Source organism: Perna viridis, chromosome 14 (assembly GCF_037379345.1).
Source record: "Perna viridis isolate PV_CMFRI_1.1 ecotype Kerala chromosome 14, ASM3737934v1, whole genome shotgun sequence".
Lineage (NCBI taxonomy): Eukaryota > Metazoa > Mollusca > Bivalvia > Mytilida > Mytilidae > Perna > Perna viridis.
Window position 1 is genome coordinate 30,347,414 of NC_142458.1, and position 16,320 is coordinate 30,363,733.

The 16,320-nt window shown below is 34.1% G+C and overlaps 1 protein-coding gene across 2 annotated transcripts; it reads right to left on the reverse strand.

The window, feature by feature from the left end:
- Nucleotides 1–665: 665 nt before the first annotated feature.
- On the reverse strand, nt 666–16,318 carry LOC148598956 (putative thioesterase PNKD). Of its 2 annotated transcripts, none has more exons than XM_088562511.1 (10): nt 16,211–16,318; nt 14,225–14,346; nt 13,350–13,456; nt 12,900–12,958; nt 10,881–10,973; nt 9,171–9,334; nt 8,684–8,770; nt 4,228–4,295; nt 3,153–3,200; nt 666–2,773 (listed from the first exon to the last, which is right to left on the reverse strand). In XM_088562511.1, the coding sequence occupies exons 1-10, from the start codon at nt 16,246–16,248 to the stop codon at nt 2,591–2,593; spliced, it is 969 nt and encodes a 322-aa protein (XP_088418637.1). In that variant the 5' UTR covers nt 16,249–16,318; the 3' UTR covers nt 666–2,590. The 2 variants fall into 2 exon arrangements, with proteins under 2 accessions (XP_088418637.1, XP_088418638.1); XM_088562512.1 differs by lacking the exon at nt 16,211–16,318 and adding an exon at nt 15,674–15,749.
- Nucleotides 16,319–16,320: the final 2 nt, after the last annotated feature.

The following is a 16,320-nucleotide window of genomic DNA, read 5'->3' on the forward strand; positions in this document are numbered from 1 at the left end:
ACTTTCTGAAATCAGACCAAAAATAAAAAAAGTTGATATTTTGGGGTGTGACCCCACTGGCCCCTAAAAATTGCAAACCCTAAGAAATTTTGAAAACAAATGCAGGCAGAGATTTCCAATTTTCTATACTGGAATATTTCCAAAGAATTTTAAAAAATTCACACTTAAAACCAGCAACCTGTACCTACATTGTTCATATGTTGTACATCTCAGTAACATTGTTCCCCATATCAAAGAGCAAATAAGAACAGCACCACAAAACAGAAAAAATCTATTGAGAATATCTCAACTGCTTGTTGTCAAAGGCTCTGGTTGTATCAAATAAGTAATGAATATTCTTGTAATGTTTTAGGGTGCAGAGGTCTGAAAATAACTGTCCCACTTTCAATATTTAGTTGGTTTTTCTTTCAGTCTATAAGAATTAGAATTGCAGGTAGATATAAAGAAGACAGGAATGATAATGGGTTTTGATTTTCTATTGAGGTTTGTGTATCCTTAAATTAAGTAGTAGCAAATATTTCTATATCTGGGACATATTCTTATTTAAGTAGAAAAAGTTTCGTTTAATGAATGTGTTTCAAAACAAGTACATTTGTATACAAACTTAACTTTTTTCAAGGATGCATAAAAAGTTTTACAGTAAATATTTTAATGTGTTGATGATAAAAAAAAAAAAAATTTCTGTGACATGTGAAAAAAATAAATTGTGACATTTCAAACTTGCTTCAGACTTTAGACACAAAATGTTAGGCATCATAAATATTCAATTGAATCATTCAAAATGAAATATAAATAAAATACAAGCATACTCTCATACAACTCTTAATGATATTTAGATAATCAATTAGGTTATTTGACAAGAACTTTAAGACTTTTTCATTATACACCTGGCATTGACTTCAGAAAAAATTCTTAAGTGTAAAATTAATAGTAAGTAATGATGTCATAACAGAAAATAGCATTGTTACGTCATAACTTATGATTAATTTAACATGACTTTTTTGTAAAATTGACACCTGATTCTTAGGTTGTTCTGTACCTTGATTGGCAACAATTACATTATACACTGAAACTTAGTTTACAACACAAGTTTTGAGTCAATATATTTTTGTCTTCCTTTACAAAAGTTCATGGTTTTTGTTGATTGATTAGATGTGTCAAGTAAAAAGTTTTTTTCTTGTTTAATGAATGGATTCGAACATACAAAACTTCATTAAAACAGTGAGAGATTCAAACCAACAAATAATACCTCTCTAACAGTGTTTAGTTATAAAAAAACTCATTCTGATTTACAATGGACAGCTAAATACACAACATAAACAAATGTAATAATACAAAAATCATTTATAAATTATACAACCATTTAACATAAACCCACATTATCATAGAAAATAACAGCAATCTTTCATGGTAAAAATATCAAAATAACATCATATGGTTTCAAGTCATTAAAAATACAGTGTACAATTGAACCATAAAAACTGAAACCTACAAATAAACATGAACCCCGTCAAAGCCAAACTCATTTGAGTCTCTATAATAAATTAAGATAAAAGCTTATTATTTTAATCATTACATTCTTATGATTGGTCAAGAAAGCCTTTGCCAGAAAGTTCATACTTGCATACACTTCCCCAGATCATTCATACATGCATGAACGCCAGTCAACTTGAAACCAATATGGCAGCCATGTTGTTCAATAGAGTGTGGCAACAAACTAAACGGCATAATATAGCCGTAAGAATGGTTAATTACATCCACATTGAGTTTAACGGTTGAGTCTGTTTACAGAAAATAATTTTCAGCTCTGGGAAAGAAACTTTAAATGCTTAAAATCTAACCACCAGTGATTCGCCCAAAATTAAATTGTCCCTGATTTTATGAATACATTTACCGATTCAACACATTTCAAAAAAAAAAATTAATTCCCTTCGGCCACTCATTGAGTTTGGGAGCTCAGAGATCCTTTCATACATGCATGAACGACCGAAAATTGCTGTTTAATCCTATAATAATTTGATTTGTCAAAAGCACTTTTTGATATCCAATAACTTATATTTTCCAATTTGAAGAATTTAAATTCATTCTGATAAATTGTTGCACTAATGCATTGTGAACAGTCCATAAAGAAATTGAAAAATACTTTAAATAGTAATCAATGTGGCAAAAACCTGCCTTAAACCAATCATATCCCATTCATCAACAATCAGACAATTATAAAACCCATAAGGAGTAACCAGGTGACATTTCATGCCTTCATTTAACTTACATAGAAACCCAAATTTAAACTCTGTAGCGGCTATAATCTTCGTATTTTGAAATCTTCTCCTTAATGATATATCAATGAGTTAAGCATGACCATTTACAATATCCATTTATATATTTACACATGAAAAAATAAGGATTTACCTAGCTTGGTAATATACTTTTATTTTTGAATGGCTTCCAGAAAAATTCCATCAATAATCTAATCAAATTACTGTGTGATGTCACACCGAGAAACAAAAATTCCCTAGATTTTGTTTTAACAGGCTTCACCATATTTGCAAGGCAATAATTCATTAAACAATTATAAAAATACACTGGTCTACTATAACTTATATTTAAAATTATCCTTCAGTTGTCTGAGTTCAAATAATGCCTGAGCTCTTGCATCAAAGTCTGGAGGAAATTTATCATCCACATTTAAGGCACCAGCGGCAATCATTATTGCTTTTTGTTTTGTTCTGAGGAATGGATTGTAACTCAGCTCCTCTTGTATTGTAGATGGACACTGTAAAGTAATACATGTACAATGATTTTATAAATAATAGCTTAAATATATAGTAAAACCTGTCCATGACCACCTGTACTCTGCAACAACTTGTCGTTAAATGTTATTATTATAATTCCCCTATGCAGTGTTTAATCTAAAATTAATCAGAATATAAAGACCATCTTTCTATGTGGGCAAGACTTTGCTCTCAATTGGATGGTCACTTAAGATAGTTTTGTCTCCCTTAGATAGTCAATTGAGAAAGGTTTGACTAATTCTTATTCTAGAGAAAAATTTGCTTGAAAACATATCTAGTAGGAATTTTTACTCATGGTTTGTCTGACCCTGACTGAGTTGTCTAATTATTAAGTTTATAAATCAATCATAATTAACTCACTGTACATAGCTTTTTCTGCCTTTGTTCTTTCACCCAAGTGTATTTTGCCTGTTGGTAAAAAAAGACATTACATAACAAATAAGGAATAAAAAATGACCTAGGATCTTCTGAAAAAAATGACCTAGGATCTTCTGAAAAACAAAATGTACTGAACAAAACTACAAATATTTTTACTGATTAAGTGAATTTGACATAATTTGTTATTGGATTCCTCAGAATTTGCCATATTTTGTTAAATTGAATGGATTCCTCAGATTTTGACATATTTTGTTAAAGCGAATGGATTCCTCAGATTGATTGAATGATTGTAGTTGAACATGGCAGATATTTTATGCATTTTAGGATGATGACATGATAAATGGAACAGACCATGCTGTGCAATTCCAAATGCTGAGCTGGAGTTTTTATGTACTAGTATACAGAAGTAACATACACCGGGTAGGTATGCCATCTCAGGCAGACACAATATTCTGACTCCTAACAGTGATCACTTCTTCTGTATTTGCCATATGATTGGCAGAGAAACAGCAACTACCAACTTTTAAGTAGCTGGGGATCAAACCCACGACCTCCTGATATTGAGGCTAGCTGGATATCACAAAACCATTGGGTTGGTCAATTTCATCAAGTATCTTTATAAAACCAGGACAGAGATCGGCTCATGAAATTTCAAATAAAGGACTGATTTATGGAACAATGATGCACAACTGACTAAGAGCCAATAGTGAATAATGTTGGAAATCTGAGTTATTTCAGTTGCATAAAACAGAACATTAGAAAACTGCCATCATTTGGTATGAGACTAAGATAATTGCTAAAGACAAGAAGAGATGAAAGACAAAAGCAGCAATATAAGACATAAGGAACATAACAATATAAAATGTCAAAGGGTCGTCTCCAAACTATAATGACTTTTCAACATCCTTTATTGTGTAAATATTATCATTCAAACACTGATTCTGATTTTCAGATTAAAACATATTTGATGCATCTATATGGTGTTTGTAATGAAACATTTTTTTGTTGCATCCATCTTATTCAAAATCTTTCTAGTCCTTGTGAATGCACTGCATACCTTAGCATCTTCATTATCAGGCTCCACATGACAAGCAAATTCTAAGTTATCCTCTGCATATTCATGACCTACAAAAAGGCAATCAAATTCAAAAAGGTGATTTCTAAGAGTTGTGTCCTTTACCCTAGGTCTACCTCCATAAGGAGACCATGTTTATTTACAGATTATAACCATTATCAGAATATATATGCTATACATGTATTTACTGAGAGAAAAAAATCATACATTTAACATTAATGTTTTTGAATCATTATTTTACTCCACTATAATTGTATTAGTTTGGTAAAACACAAAACTAACAATGCACTATATTGTAGTACCCAGAAGTGGCCTATATTGTTGTACATAGAAGTAGCCTATATTGTTGTACCTAGAAGTAGCCTATATTGTTGTAACCAGAAGTAGCCTATATTGTTGTACCCAGAAGTAGCCTATATTGTAGTACCCAGAAGTGGCCTATATTGTTGTACCCAGAAGTAGCTTATATTGTAGTACCCAGAAGTAGCCTATATTGTTGTACCCAGAAGTAGCCTATATTGTTGTACCCAGAAGTAGCCTATATTGTAGTACCCAGAAGTGGCCTATATTGTTGTACCTAGAAGTAGCCTATATTGTTGTACCCAGAAGTAGCCTATATTGTTGTACCCCAGAAGTAGCCTATATTGTTGTACCTAGAAGTAGCCTATATTGTTGTAACCAGAAGTAGCCTATATTGTTGTACCCAGAAGTAGCCTATATTGTTGTACCCAGAAGTAGCCTATATTGTTGTACCCCAGAAGTTGCCTATATTGTTGTACCTAGAAGTAGCCTATATTGTTGTAACCAGAAGTAGCCTATATTGTTGTACCTAGAAGTAGCCTATATTGTTGTACCCAGAAGTAGCCTATATTGTTGTACCCCAGAAGTAGCCTATAGTGTTGTACCTAGCAGTAGCCTATATCGTTGTACCTAAAAGTAGCCTATATCGTTGTACCCAGAAGTAGCCTATATTGTTGTACCTAGAAGTAGCCTATATTGTTGTACCTAGAAGTAGCCTATATTGTTGTACATAGAAGTAGCCTATATTGTTGTAACCAGAAGTAGCCTATATTGTTGTACCTAGCAGTAGCCTATATTGTTGTACCTAAACACAAATCTGTCTTCAGATTAATATGATTTTAGGCTATTCCTATGATGTACATGCGGAGCTCATTCTTCATTTACGGTGTACTGCCATCTTGCTATAGACTAAGTCTCATTCTGTGAGAAGGATGTGCGTAACTGTATTCTGGGAGAGCTTAATACATTTCTACACAGCGAATAATTTCCAAAATATTTATTAAATAAATAAACATATATAAAATCTTGTCCATCAACATATTAAAAAACAAAATAATGCCTCCACACTTGTGCAGTTGTCTACATCCGTGTTGACAAATTTCATCAATAGTTGTTTTACATATTTACGGAATGCAAGCCATTTTAGCAAGTTTTTCGAAGGAACGTAACCCACAAACACCTGACAACATGGTTGGCGGTCTAATAGGGGAAAGGAAGAGTAGCAAGCATTTTTCTTGAAAACTATTTTCACTTTGGTAAGTACCTGAATGTTTGAAATATGTTATTTAAAAGTATCCAAGTACTAACCAGGGCTCTAAAAAAATTGAATATTTGACTTTGAAGTCTACTGCTGTCCATTGCTCTAATTTGAAAGTAAACCAGTCTGACGGATGACAAATTTGTAGAAATTTACTCCCCTTTGCTTAAATTCTTAAAAAACGAAGTCAGGAATATGAAAAAGGACTATTCTGTCAGAAAATCATTCCTTCCATGGGACTCGAACTCGTACCGCTGTGACATCTATGGCAACACCATTTGCACTAAGTCCAGCGCCCTTGACCACTCGGCCAGCTAGGCTATATAACATATAGATTTCGTTGACCAGGTCATTCCTCCTCGTAGGATTAATCTAGGGCTGTAACTTAGTACACGATGTATGGTAGTATGGGACAGTTCATCTAGGTGGTATTATGTAGGATAGAGGATCAAATTTATGATGCATGTCACAACAAATCAATATTATACAACGTCTCAGAATGTGATGACTCTATTCGCTACACTGCTCCATCGGATCAAATTGATACAGGGAAGATAACGTAAACTTATAGAAGGGTCTGAAAAATTCCCAACGATGTTAGAACTGTCAAATTTGCTTGGTCGTTCCCTCTGCGGGACTTTATACATATATAGGATGTCACTGACATTCTGTCCATATAATGCTCTCAACAGTAGAATTTCTTAATCAAAAGAAAATCCTGAATGAGACTTACAAACCCTTATATATTTGAATTAAATGGTAAAACCTAAAGGTCCATTGGCAGATATACTGACATTTCATGCTTTTCAGAACAAGAAACTTCGACATTTGAGGGAAGCCAGTACTGCACTGACCACCAATGGGGGTATTTACATTTGAGGGAAGTCAGTACTGCACTGACCACCAATGGGGGTATTTGAGGGAAATCAGTAGTGCACTGACCACCAATGGGGGTATTTGAGGGAAGTCAGTACTGAACTGACCACCAATGGGGGTATTTACATTTGAGGGAAGTCAGTACTGCACTGACCACCAATGGGGGTATTTGAGGGAAGCCAGTACTGCACTGACCACCAATGGGAGTATTTGAGGGAAGTCAGTACTGCACTGACCACCAATGGGGGTATCGACATTTGAGGGAAGCCAGTACTGCACTGACCACCAATGGGGATATTTGAGGGAAGCCAGTACTGCACTGACCAACAATGGGGGTATTTGAGGGAAGTCAGTACTGCACTGACCACCAATGGGGGTATCGACATTTGAGGGAAGCCAGTACTGCACTGACCACCAATGGGGGTATTTGAGGGAAGCCAGTACTGCACTGACCACCAATGGGGATATCTGAGGGAAGCCAGTACTGCACTGACCACCAATGGGGGTATCTAAGGGAAACCAGTACTGCACTGACCACCAATGGGGGTATCTGAGGGAAGCCAGTACTGCACTGACCACCAATGGGGGTATCTGAGGGAAGCCAGTACTGCACTGACCACCAATGGGGGTATCTGAGGGAAGCCAGTACTGCACTGACCACCAATGGGGGTATGTATTTGAGGGAAGTCAGTACTGCACTGACCACCAATGGGGGTATTTGAGGGAAGCCAGTACCGCACTGACCACCAATGGGGGTATTTGAGGGAAGCCAGTACTGCACTGACCACTAAAGGGGGTATTTGAGGGAAGTCAGTACTGCACTGACCACTAAAGGGGGTATCTGAGGGAAGCCAGTACTGCACTGACCACCAATGGGGGTATGTATTTGAGGGAAGTCAGTACTGCACTGACCACCAATGGGGGTATTTGAGGGAAGCCAGTACTGCACTGACCACCAATGGGGGTATCTGAGGGAAGCCAGTACTGCACTGACCACCAATGGGGGTATGTATTTGAGGGAAGCCAGTACTACACTGACCACCAATGGGGGTATCGACATTTGAGGGAAGCCAGTACTGCACTGACCACCAATGGGGGTATTTGAGGGAAGTCAGTACTGCACTGACCACCAATGAGGGTATTTGAGGGAAGTCAGTACTGCACTGACCACCAATGGGTGTATGTATTTGAGGGAAGCCAGTACTGCACTGACCACTAAAGGGGGTATTTGAGGGAAGTCAGTACTGCACTGACCACCAATGGGGGTATGTATTTGAGGGAAGCCAGTACTGCACTGACCACTAAAGGGGGTATTTGAGGGAAGTCAGTACTGCACTGACCACCAATGGGGGTATGTATTTGAGGGAAGCCAGTACTGCACTGACCACTAAAGGGGGTATTTGAGGGAAGTCAGTACTGCACTGACCACTAAAGGGGGTATTTGAGGGAAGTCAGTACTGCACTGACCACCAATGGGGGTATGTATTTGAGGGAAGCCAGTACTGCACTGACCACTAAAGGGGGTATTTGAGGGAAGCCAGTACTGCACTGACCACTAAAGGGGGTATTTGAGGGAAGTCAGTACTGCACTGACCACCAATGGGGGTATCGACATTTGAGGGAAGTCAGTACTGCACTGACCACCAATGGGGGTATTTAACAACATTCTATGAAACAACTTATTTTTTTGAAAACTTTATTTTGTATTTTAGAGTGACATTTCAATTTCTCAGTTTTTTATTTTGCAACTTACACTCTTTGAAATATGAACTCCATAATTAACTTAATTATAACATTTATCTTTGCCATTTTTTTTTCACTTCTGAACTCTTAGGAAAATATACAATATTTAACTTGCAAAATATGTGGTGTAATGGTTAGCAATTGCTGGACTTGGATAGTGGGGCTTGTGGTACCATAAAGGAATGACTATGTACCTCATAGAAACTTGCAAAATAGTTTACAATGATTCCAGATCTTTATATCTCTTAAAGTCTGTTTTACCTGGCCAAACAAGGGTTTCTGGAGATAAACTGGAAATTTCATCTAAAGACCTCAACATTGTATTGGCTGGTTTCTCAAACATTCTTCCTATATAGAAATGATAATATAAAACTATTAACAATTCAGGCCCTAATATATAGTTTTATAGATAATGGCATACAAGTATGTTCGATGACATCACATAAGACTACTAATAGAATAATAAATCACTCTCATATAGTCAGGTCTGCACTCCTAGTTTTGGTGGAGTTGAAAATGCTCTTTCATGTTTACTGTTTTAGTATAACATCTTTTTGATAATAATGTCTCAATTTTCTTGACTTGAAATTATACAGATTTTTCAGTGTTTTCCAGATTTCAAGATCAACAAGCTCACTTGGAGAGACAGCATATGAGTCTTTAGTAATACATGTATATTGTTGGCACCAGAAATAAAGAGAATACCAAAAATAAAAAAAAAACCATACTAATAGACTGTGAAGCTTACCACAACCTCCTAAAAATAGATGGTCTCCAGAGAATACTGAGTCAGGGGCTCTAAAAGGGGAACCATCAAGTACAAAATACATATGTCCAACAGTATGTCCAGGGGATAAATGGCAGGTAAAATGCAAGTTTCCCAATTCTAACTTTTCTCCGTTAGATACTGGACTGCAAAAATAATAAAATTATGTATTAATAGAGAAACAATACTACTTTATGGAGAAAAAAGACATAATCAAAGTGCTGATATCACTGGGCAGTTTTTGATTCTTGTGAAAATTGTAGCATGAACAAAATTTTAAAGATTACATGATGTTAAATAGAATCATACATTACTTTAAAATACTATTTAGAACTGTCCTTTTTTAATATGTATAAACTGCAAGTCAATCCATACAAAAACAAGTACTACTGATCTGATTTCACACATATTTACAAATTTTTGTTCCATTTACCTGTTCCCCCAATTTTAAATCTATCAACAAGTTAATGTGCATTTACATTCAAAAGCTATATTAACAGAGTATTTTCCTACATCACAATTATACTTAAATAAAACCAATATCAAGATTTTCAAAATCTAGACACTTATATCAATTTGAATTTTCCAGTCAATTTTACTTGGTTGAAATCACTGCTCTTCACTTCCTGTTTATGGATGGTAAAATATTATTGATAGGATGGATAATTTGACCTATAAGTGTGTTTAAATGAAAATATTAAACACTGTTTGTCCTTCCAGACACATACATGTAACTGCAAGAAATAAATTCCATAGATGTAAATTTATTACTAAATATCTTTCAAGGCCAAAAAGGAGTCCCTCAAATCTTGAGTTGATATGAAGACTAGATCTTAATTTTATTTGCATAAATAAAATAATATTATTATATTATTGAGCAGATAAATTGCAAGGAACATATTTACTTGTTATAAAAGAGGTATTGAATGATATATAAGGAATTACATTGGGACAATATTTTGTGTAGTATTCAGAAATAGTAGGGAAGTTCCAGTGATGGACCGGTGACAAAAGGTATTTTGATCCTGAAGGATCAAAAACCCAAAAAGTATAGCCATGTGTGTGATATATTATCTGTTTGAGACAACATGACTCACAACCATGAGAAAAACATTATCTGCTAATGACAACATGACCCACATGCATGTGCAATATAATACCTGCTCGGGGCAATATATACTAATAAAAATGCAATAACTATATAATGTTGATAGTTTGGGAATATTTAAAAAGAAACTTTGCAGGTTTATTAAAAGAAACAAAAATGATAAACTTAACTATTCACTGTCACTAGGGGATTTAAAAAAAAATTTACCTTCTGTTCTGTTGACTTTTTTTATAAGCCAATCAGATTTAATCTTTCATTATTCAAAGGGAAAAACACAAAGTCTCTTTAAAGGTCATTTGAACAGACAGTAGAAAGGAGTGTTGTTAGCTCCTACACACAGTGACTGAATGGAACATTTGATAGGCCTTATTTCAATAAGAATGTTTGAAAAAAAATCCTCATTGTTCAATGTCAATTTTTGATTCCAGTCCAATTTCAGATTTGATCCTTTCTCAAAAGGTTATTTAGTTTAGAGTCATTACAGTGAGAGATTGCAGACCAAATCACTTCAATACAGTTATAGTACCAAATTAGTATACAAAATGTTGCCTAAGGAGACCAATTACAATCAGTCCCAAACTTACTTGGTGACATTATTAATATTGTCAGAGGCACTTCCATATATTTTAAGTTTTCTGTAATTTTTCTTCATGTCTGAGTTTCCACCACTATGGTCCCTGAAAAAGAGATATAGTATTGATAGATAAACACGTCAAACATGATTTTACTGAGCCAACAAAAAACAAAGTAAGCAATCTGAAATGTCGAATATGCAAACAAATAAAACAAACATTGTGACAGTGAAATCCTGAATAAAAACAGACCATTTAAAAAACAGGACAAAAACATGTCTGAATCTTAGCATGACGTAGAATATATTGATAGCTATTCGAAACAAAGCAATGTTGTATTTTAAAGACACATGCAATTGTCTCAGAGAAAAAAATAATCCATAATGATAAAGTATGCTGATTACTGTTTTTTTTTTTTTACTGAGACAAGTGCTTGTGCTTAAAGACTCTTAAAGTTTCTAGTATTAACTTCAACTGACAATGTAAACCAGGTTAAATAAAACCAATGTGTAAAGTGAACTTAAAACTAACAAACAAGTACCACCAATCAATTTGCACATCAGTACATGTTCAAATAAACAATTATACCTGTACAAATTGCAGACTTACACCTGTAGATATTATACATGTATATAATGATCCTTTGTAGTTCTGGTAGGGTTTTCTGGCCTATGCCTTTGTAAAATTGGATGTAAATTGTAAAAAATTGATTTATGCAAATGTCACAAAAAGTCAAAGACAACTTATCCCAGATGTTATCAATATTAAAAGTTCTCTTTATATATATATTTTTTTAATTTCATACCCTTTTAGATCATATGGATGTTGTTTATTGGTGTCTCCCCTTGTTTACTGGTTGTCTCCCGCTTGTGGTATCAGTCTTATATTACATATTCTTGATTGGATGTATGTCAAAACATTGAGGCCAAAAAATATAGTGTGCTCTCTTTTTGCCTATCCTGTTTTTGTCTCTTCACAAATTAACATTTTTCATCAAAAATACAGGGTAAATATCAAGCTATGACCAGGCCTTTCATTAAGAGGTGGTATACTTTTACCCTCCTAAGCAACTGAAAGGTACCTCCAGAATTTTTAAATTTCATTCATTTTTATAAAAGAAAATGATGAAAAGTACCTCCTATGAGGCCAAAGGTAACTGCATTGCAAAAATTTAATGAAACCCTGTAGGACACAAAAAACTTGTTTTGAGGAAAAACAGTATTTTCTTGAAAAATAATGCTTCAGGAAAGGGGTCTTTTTCATGAACTCATAATAAAAATGAAAGTAGAAGAAGTCTATTATTAGTTCAACCTGTTCTGGTATACCTAAGTTTGTGCCTTTTTTTTCTAAAATGGACCTAAATTTTTTTTGGACATTTTCTTAATGGAAAAACATGGTAAAAGGTAAGATTGACATTTCTTGTCTATTTTTTTTTTTAAACGAAAATTGATGAAAACCTTATAGAAACCTATGGGGCAAAGAATACAAGACTGAGACCTTATTTATTGGTGGTCTCCCCTTGTTTCCAATTACAGTGAAACCTGTTTATCTCAGTTACTGGAAAATAAACAAGAAATTTGTGAGCAACAGCTCACTAGTGATATCCCCACTTTCAATGACAATATAAGAATATTAAAAAAAGTCCTCTGTAAACAGAAAGTTGTTAAATTTTTCAGAAATTGAATTCCACTATAAGGCATACCTACAGGAAGAATTTGTTAAAATTTCAAGCCCATGTGATGATTAGTTTCTGAGAAAACTGTAACAGATACAAAACTGTTATGGACACATGGAAACAAAGACAAGGGTAAAACAGTATACCCTACCCCTTTGGACCAGGCAATATTATGTCAGATTATTACAGGTTGTACTGATAAAAAGGTAGAAATTTCAGGGTTTAAGATAAGTTCCAGGTTACAGAGACTCTAAATTACTTGGATATTATTTTGATAAATTTTAATACACAAATACACTTCAAATGAAAATATTATTCTCAGAACAAATGTCAGTATAGAGCATAAAGAAACCTACCAGTGTTTGTGTGTGACCAGAAGAGCATCAGGTGTAAGGTCAGCTTGCTTCAGAAATGCCTATTAAAAGTTGAGTTAAAATTCATATTAAACTACAAAATGACTGTCAATTTGCTTCAAAATTCCACTAACAACTACAGCTACAGTAAATTTGTCCGTGCATCTTTGTTTGATGAGTAATTAGATCTTGTTAACGGAAAAGCAATCAGGGTAATCCTATACATAACATGTTAACAGCTGTCAACAAAGTATCAAATTATTGGATCATTATCATACTGGGACAAATACTCTGAAATTCTTTAAATTAGTAGATATTTGTCACTCTAATTTACCACAGGAACTTTATTTAATAATTTTCTTGTTTCATTATGTTTCATTTATAGCATGATAACCAATGGTGTATTATTTAACTGCTGTTTGTTGGTTTGTTATTACATCAGAATTAACTTACAATTACAGGTTCTGGGTCACCAGGATCAATTATAACTGTTGTCTGTCCATCAGTAATCACATAAGCTAAGTTATCCAATGACATTGGCAGAGGTGTTATTTTCAGATCTGAAAAATTAAACGAAGATTTTGTAAACTTAGATTTATTTTTCTTTCACTACTCACAGCAGACATTTTTGCGATCAAAATTTTAAAATCCTTTGATTACTCTTTAAAACAAATAAGTGTTACTTTATAGATCAAGCTAGCTTGTGTATATAACTAAAGTGGCTCACATCATTTTTCCTGGTTATTGTCTCTTTGACATATTCACCAATTCCATTCTCACTATAGAGAATATTTATACAGCAATCAGAAAATCAATCATACTGCCAATATTGTCATGAAAAATTGGGGTTACTACATGTATTATTCATTTTTTTGTTGTTATCTAACTTACTTCAACCCATTATTTTGACTAGCCATAGGAGAAAACATTTAGAAATTAACCTCAATGGATTGTTTCAAATTCTACTGATGTTTTGCTTGTTTAACCAAGTTCCATATATTTACACTTATTCATAAATAACCTATTGGTTTGTAAATCATTAAGTGTCTCTCAGAGCCTAAGTAGTTTTTTTTTCACAAATCCTTCAGCTCAGGGATATAATTAAGTAGCACTCATGCTAAGAATCATGCAAAAACAACTTGTTCAAATATTAGAAACAATCCTATGAAATACTTGATATGTTTCAGATATTTGTGTTTCAATCAATATAATGGCACATTATAACAACCATACAAAATGACATAGTCGGAACCTTACTATAAAACAGGTAACCAGTAACATATATGTACATTATACATGTACTTCAGCAATGAGAAGAAATAATTTACCACTGTATGTTTTTGTTTGTATACAGGAATGACTCTCTCCTTCTCCATACTTCTCCCTGGCTTTATCCACATCTCTTCTGTGATAAATGTATCCAAGACAAGTCCTTGTATAAAACCAGTAACTAAAACATAAAAGAATTACATAACAAGGAATAAAATGTACCTGATAAAAAAAATTACAAACATTTCTTTTTATTTTATGATGGTAAAATTTCTGATTTCTCATGTTTTGGGACAACCAATGCAATAAATGCACATGCTCTCAGTTAAGCACTTTAATTCTACACTTCTGAGTAATTAAAAATGTCCTATGAATTTTATGAAAAAGCACACATTTTTCCTACTCATACCAACTTTTTCATCACCACACTCAATTCCTTAATTCTCATTTTCAAATGGGATTTGATTGGTTAATTGAGGGAATTTAATGGAAGGAAGCCATAAGGAACTACCTTGTCAATATGCGAAGATGGAAAAATCCTCATTTTTCAATTGTAAATGTCTTAAAGAATAATCAAGGGAACCAAGGTTATAGCAGTAATCAAAAGAATGCAATCAAGCAACAAAGACCAGGCATGGAAAACAGACATACATGTACACAACAAAGAACATAAAGTAATTAAAATAATACATACAAAGTAACAAAAGCAAATGAGCAACTCGGACTCCACTAAAAACTGGGAGCATTGACCAGGTGCCCCGGTAGGGTAAGCTTCCTCTGCTTTTCTAGAAACACCTGCCGAGTTGCTCATAAAAATTCAAGTCCGGGGTAGACAAACGAGGATAGGAAAACTATGACCCATTGAATAAATCATGGTGCAGATGGATACACCATAACAATCCACGAGTTCATGATGACGACCATAAAACTTCTGTAGTAATGACTTCAATCTTGCAGCAACATAACCCTGTTCCAGAAGCCTATTTGTTAGAGTTGTAGCGCAATATAAAAATCTGCGTATTCGGCAAGCTCTGGCATAACATATAAGTTGTGATATGAACACTCCATACGCAGGTGCTGAAGGGATGTTGCCACAGATGAAAGAAAAGTTGACAATTCTGAATGAAAAATCATCACGTTTGTTGTAAAGTTTGGTCAATAGTTCTCCTTTACCATCAATTTCTAAGAGTAGGTCAAGATATGAGGCTGACCTTACAGTGTCTGTTAAGAATCCTTTATCTCAAGTTCTTTCGGGTAGATGCGATGTATCAAATCCCCGAAATTAGGATTGTTTAAAGATAATACGTCATCGATATAGTGGAAACTGAGATTAAAGGAGCTAGCCAAACAATATTCTTTCTTTCAGATCAAATCAGGTACAATATACATTGTAGACATAATACATAAAATAGCATGGAATACATGGATCTATTCAAAAGATTGTTTAAAAGAAGATTTTTTTTAAATAAAGAAGATACTTTTGAAGCTGCAACAAAAGTTTGTATTACCTTTAGCGTTCTAAGAAAATTCAACAAAGAGACACCTTGTTACAACTCCCATACTCGTGTATGTCGAAGTGTCTGGATGTTTGGAAAAGAGATAAATAGGTTCTCTCATGAGATCAAATTGAGTGAAGATCAAAGATCAGGTTATCTTTCATGAGTTCGAGAAATTCAAGTCTATTTCACCAGTGGAGCATAACACAACAGAAAAGACCAAGAATTTCTCTAATGAGTGAAAGATAACCCAATCTCATCTGCAATGAGTATATTGACCCAAACATATGGTGAAACTACAGATCACTGTGTTTGTTGTGCTACTTTGATTCGTATTGTTGTATAGTATTGGTTAAAAGAACCAGCTAAGACATAAATTTGTACTATTAAACTGCACTGCAGCGCTAGTGACAGTGCTGTCTGCTGTAGTGCTGACACAATTTACAAAAGTACAATTACAAATGTATGACATGCGTGTATGGGAGTTTACAGTAAAAAATATCAGTTTAAGAATATATAATGAATGATTTTTTAGCCTAAATATTTCACCCAATTTGAAAAAGACAGCCTCCTTCCCTAGTTGACATCTTCTAGTACACAAAATATTTACAGTGGTTTTAGAAAATCAATGACGGAATGTCTTAAAAATTTCAGGATGA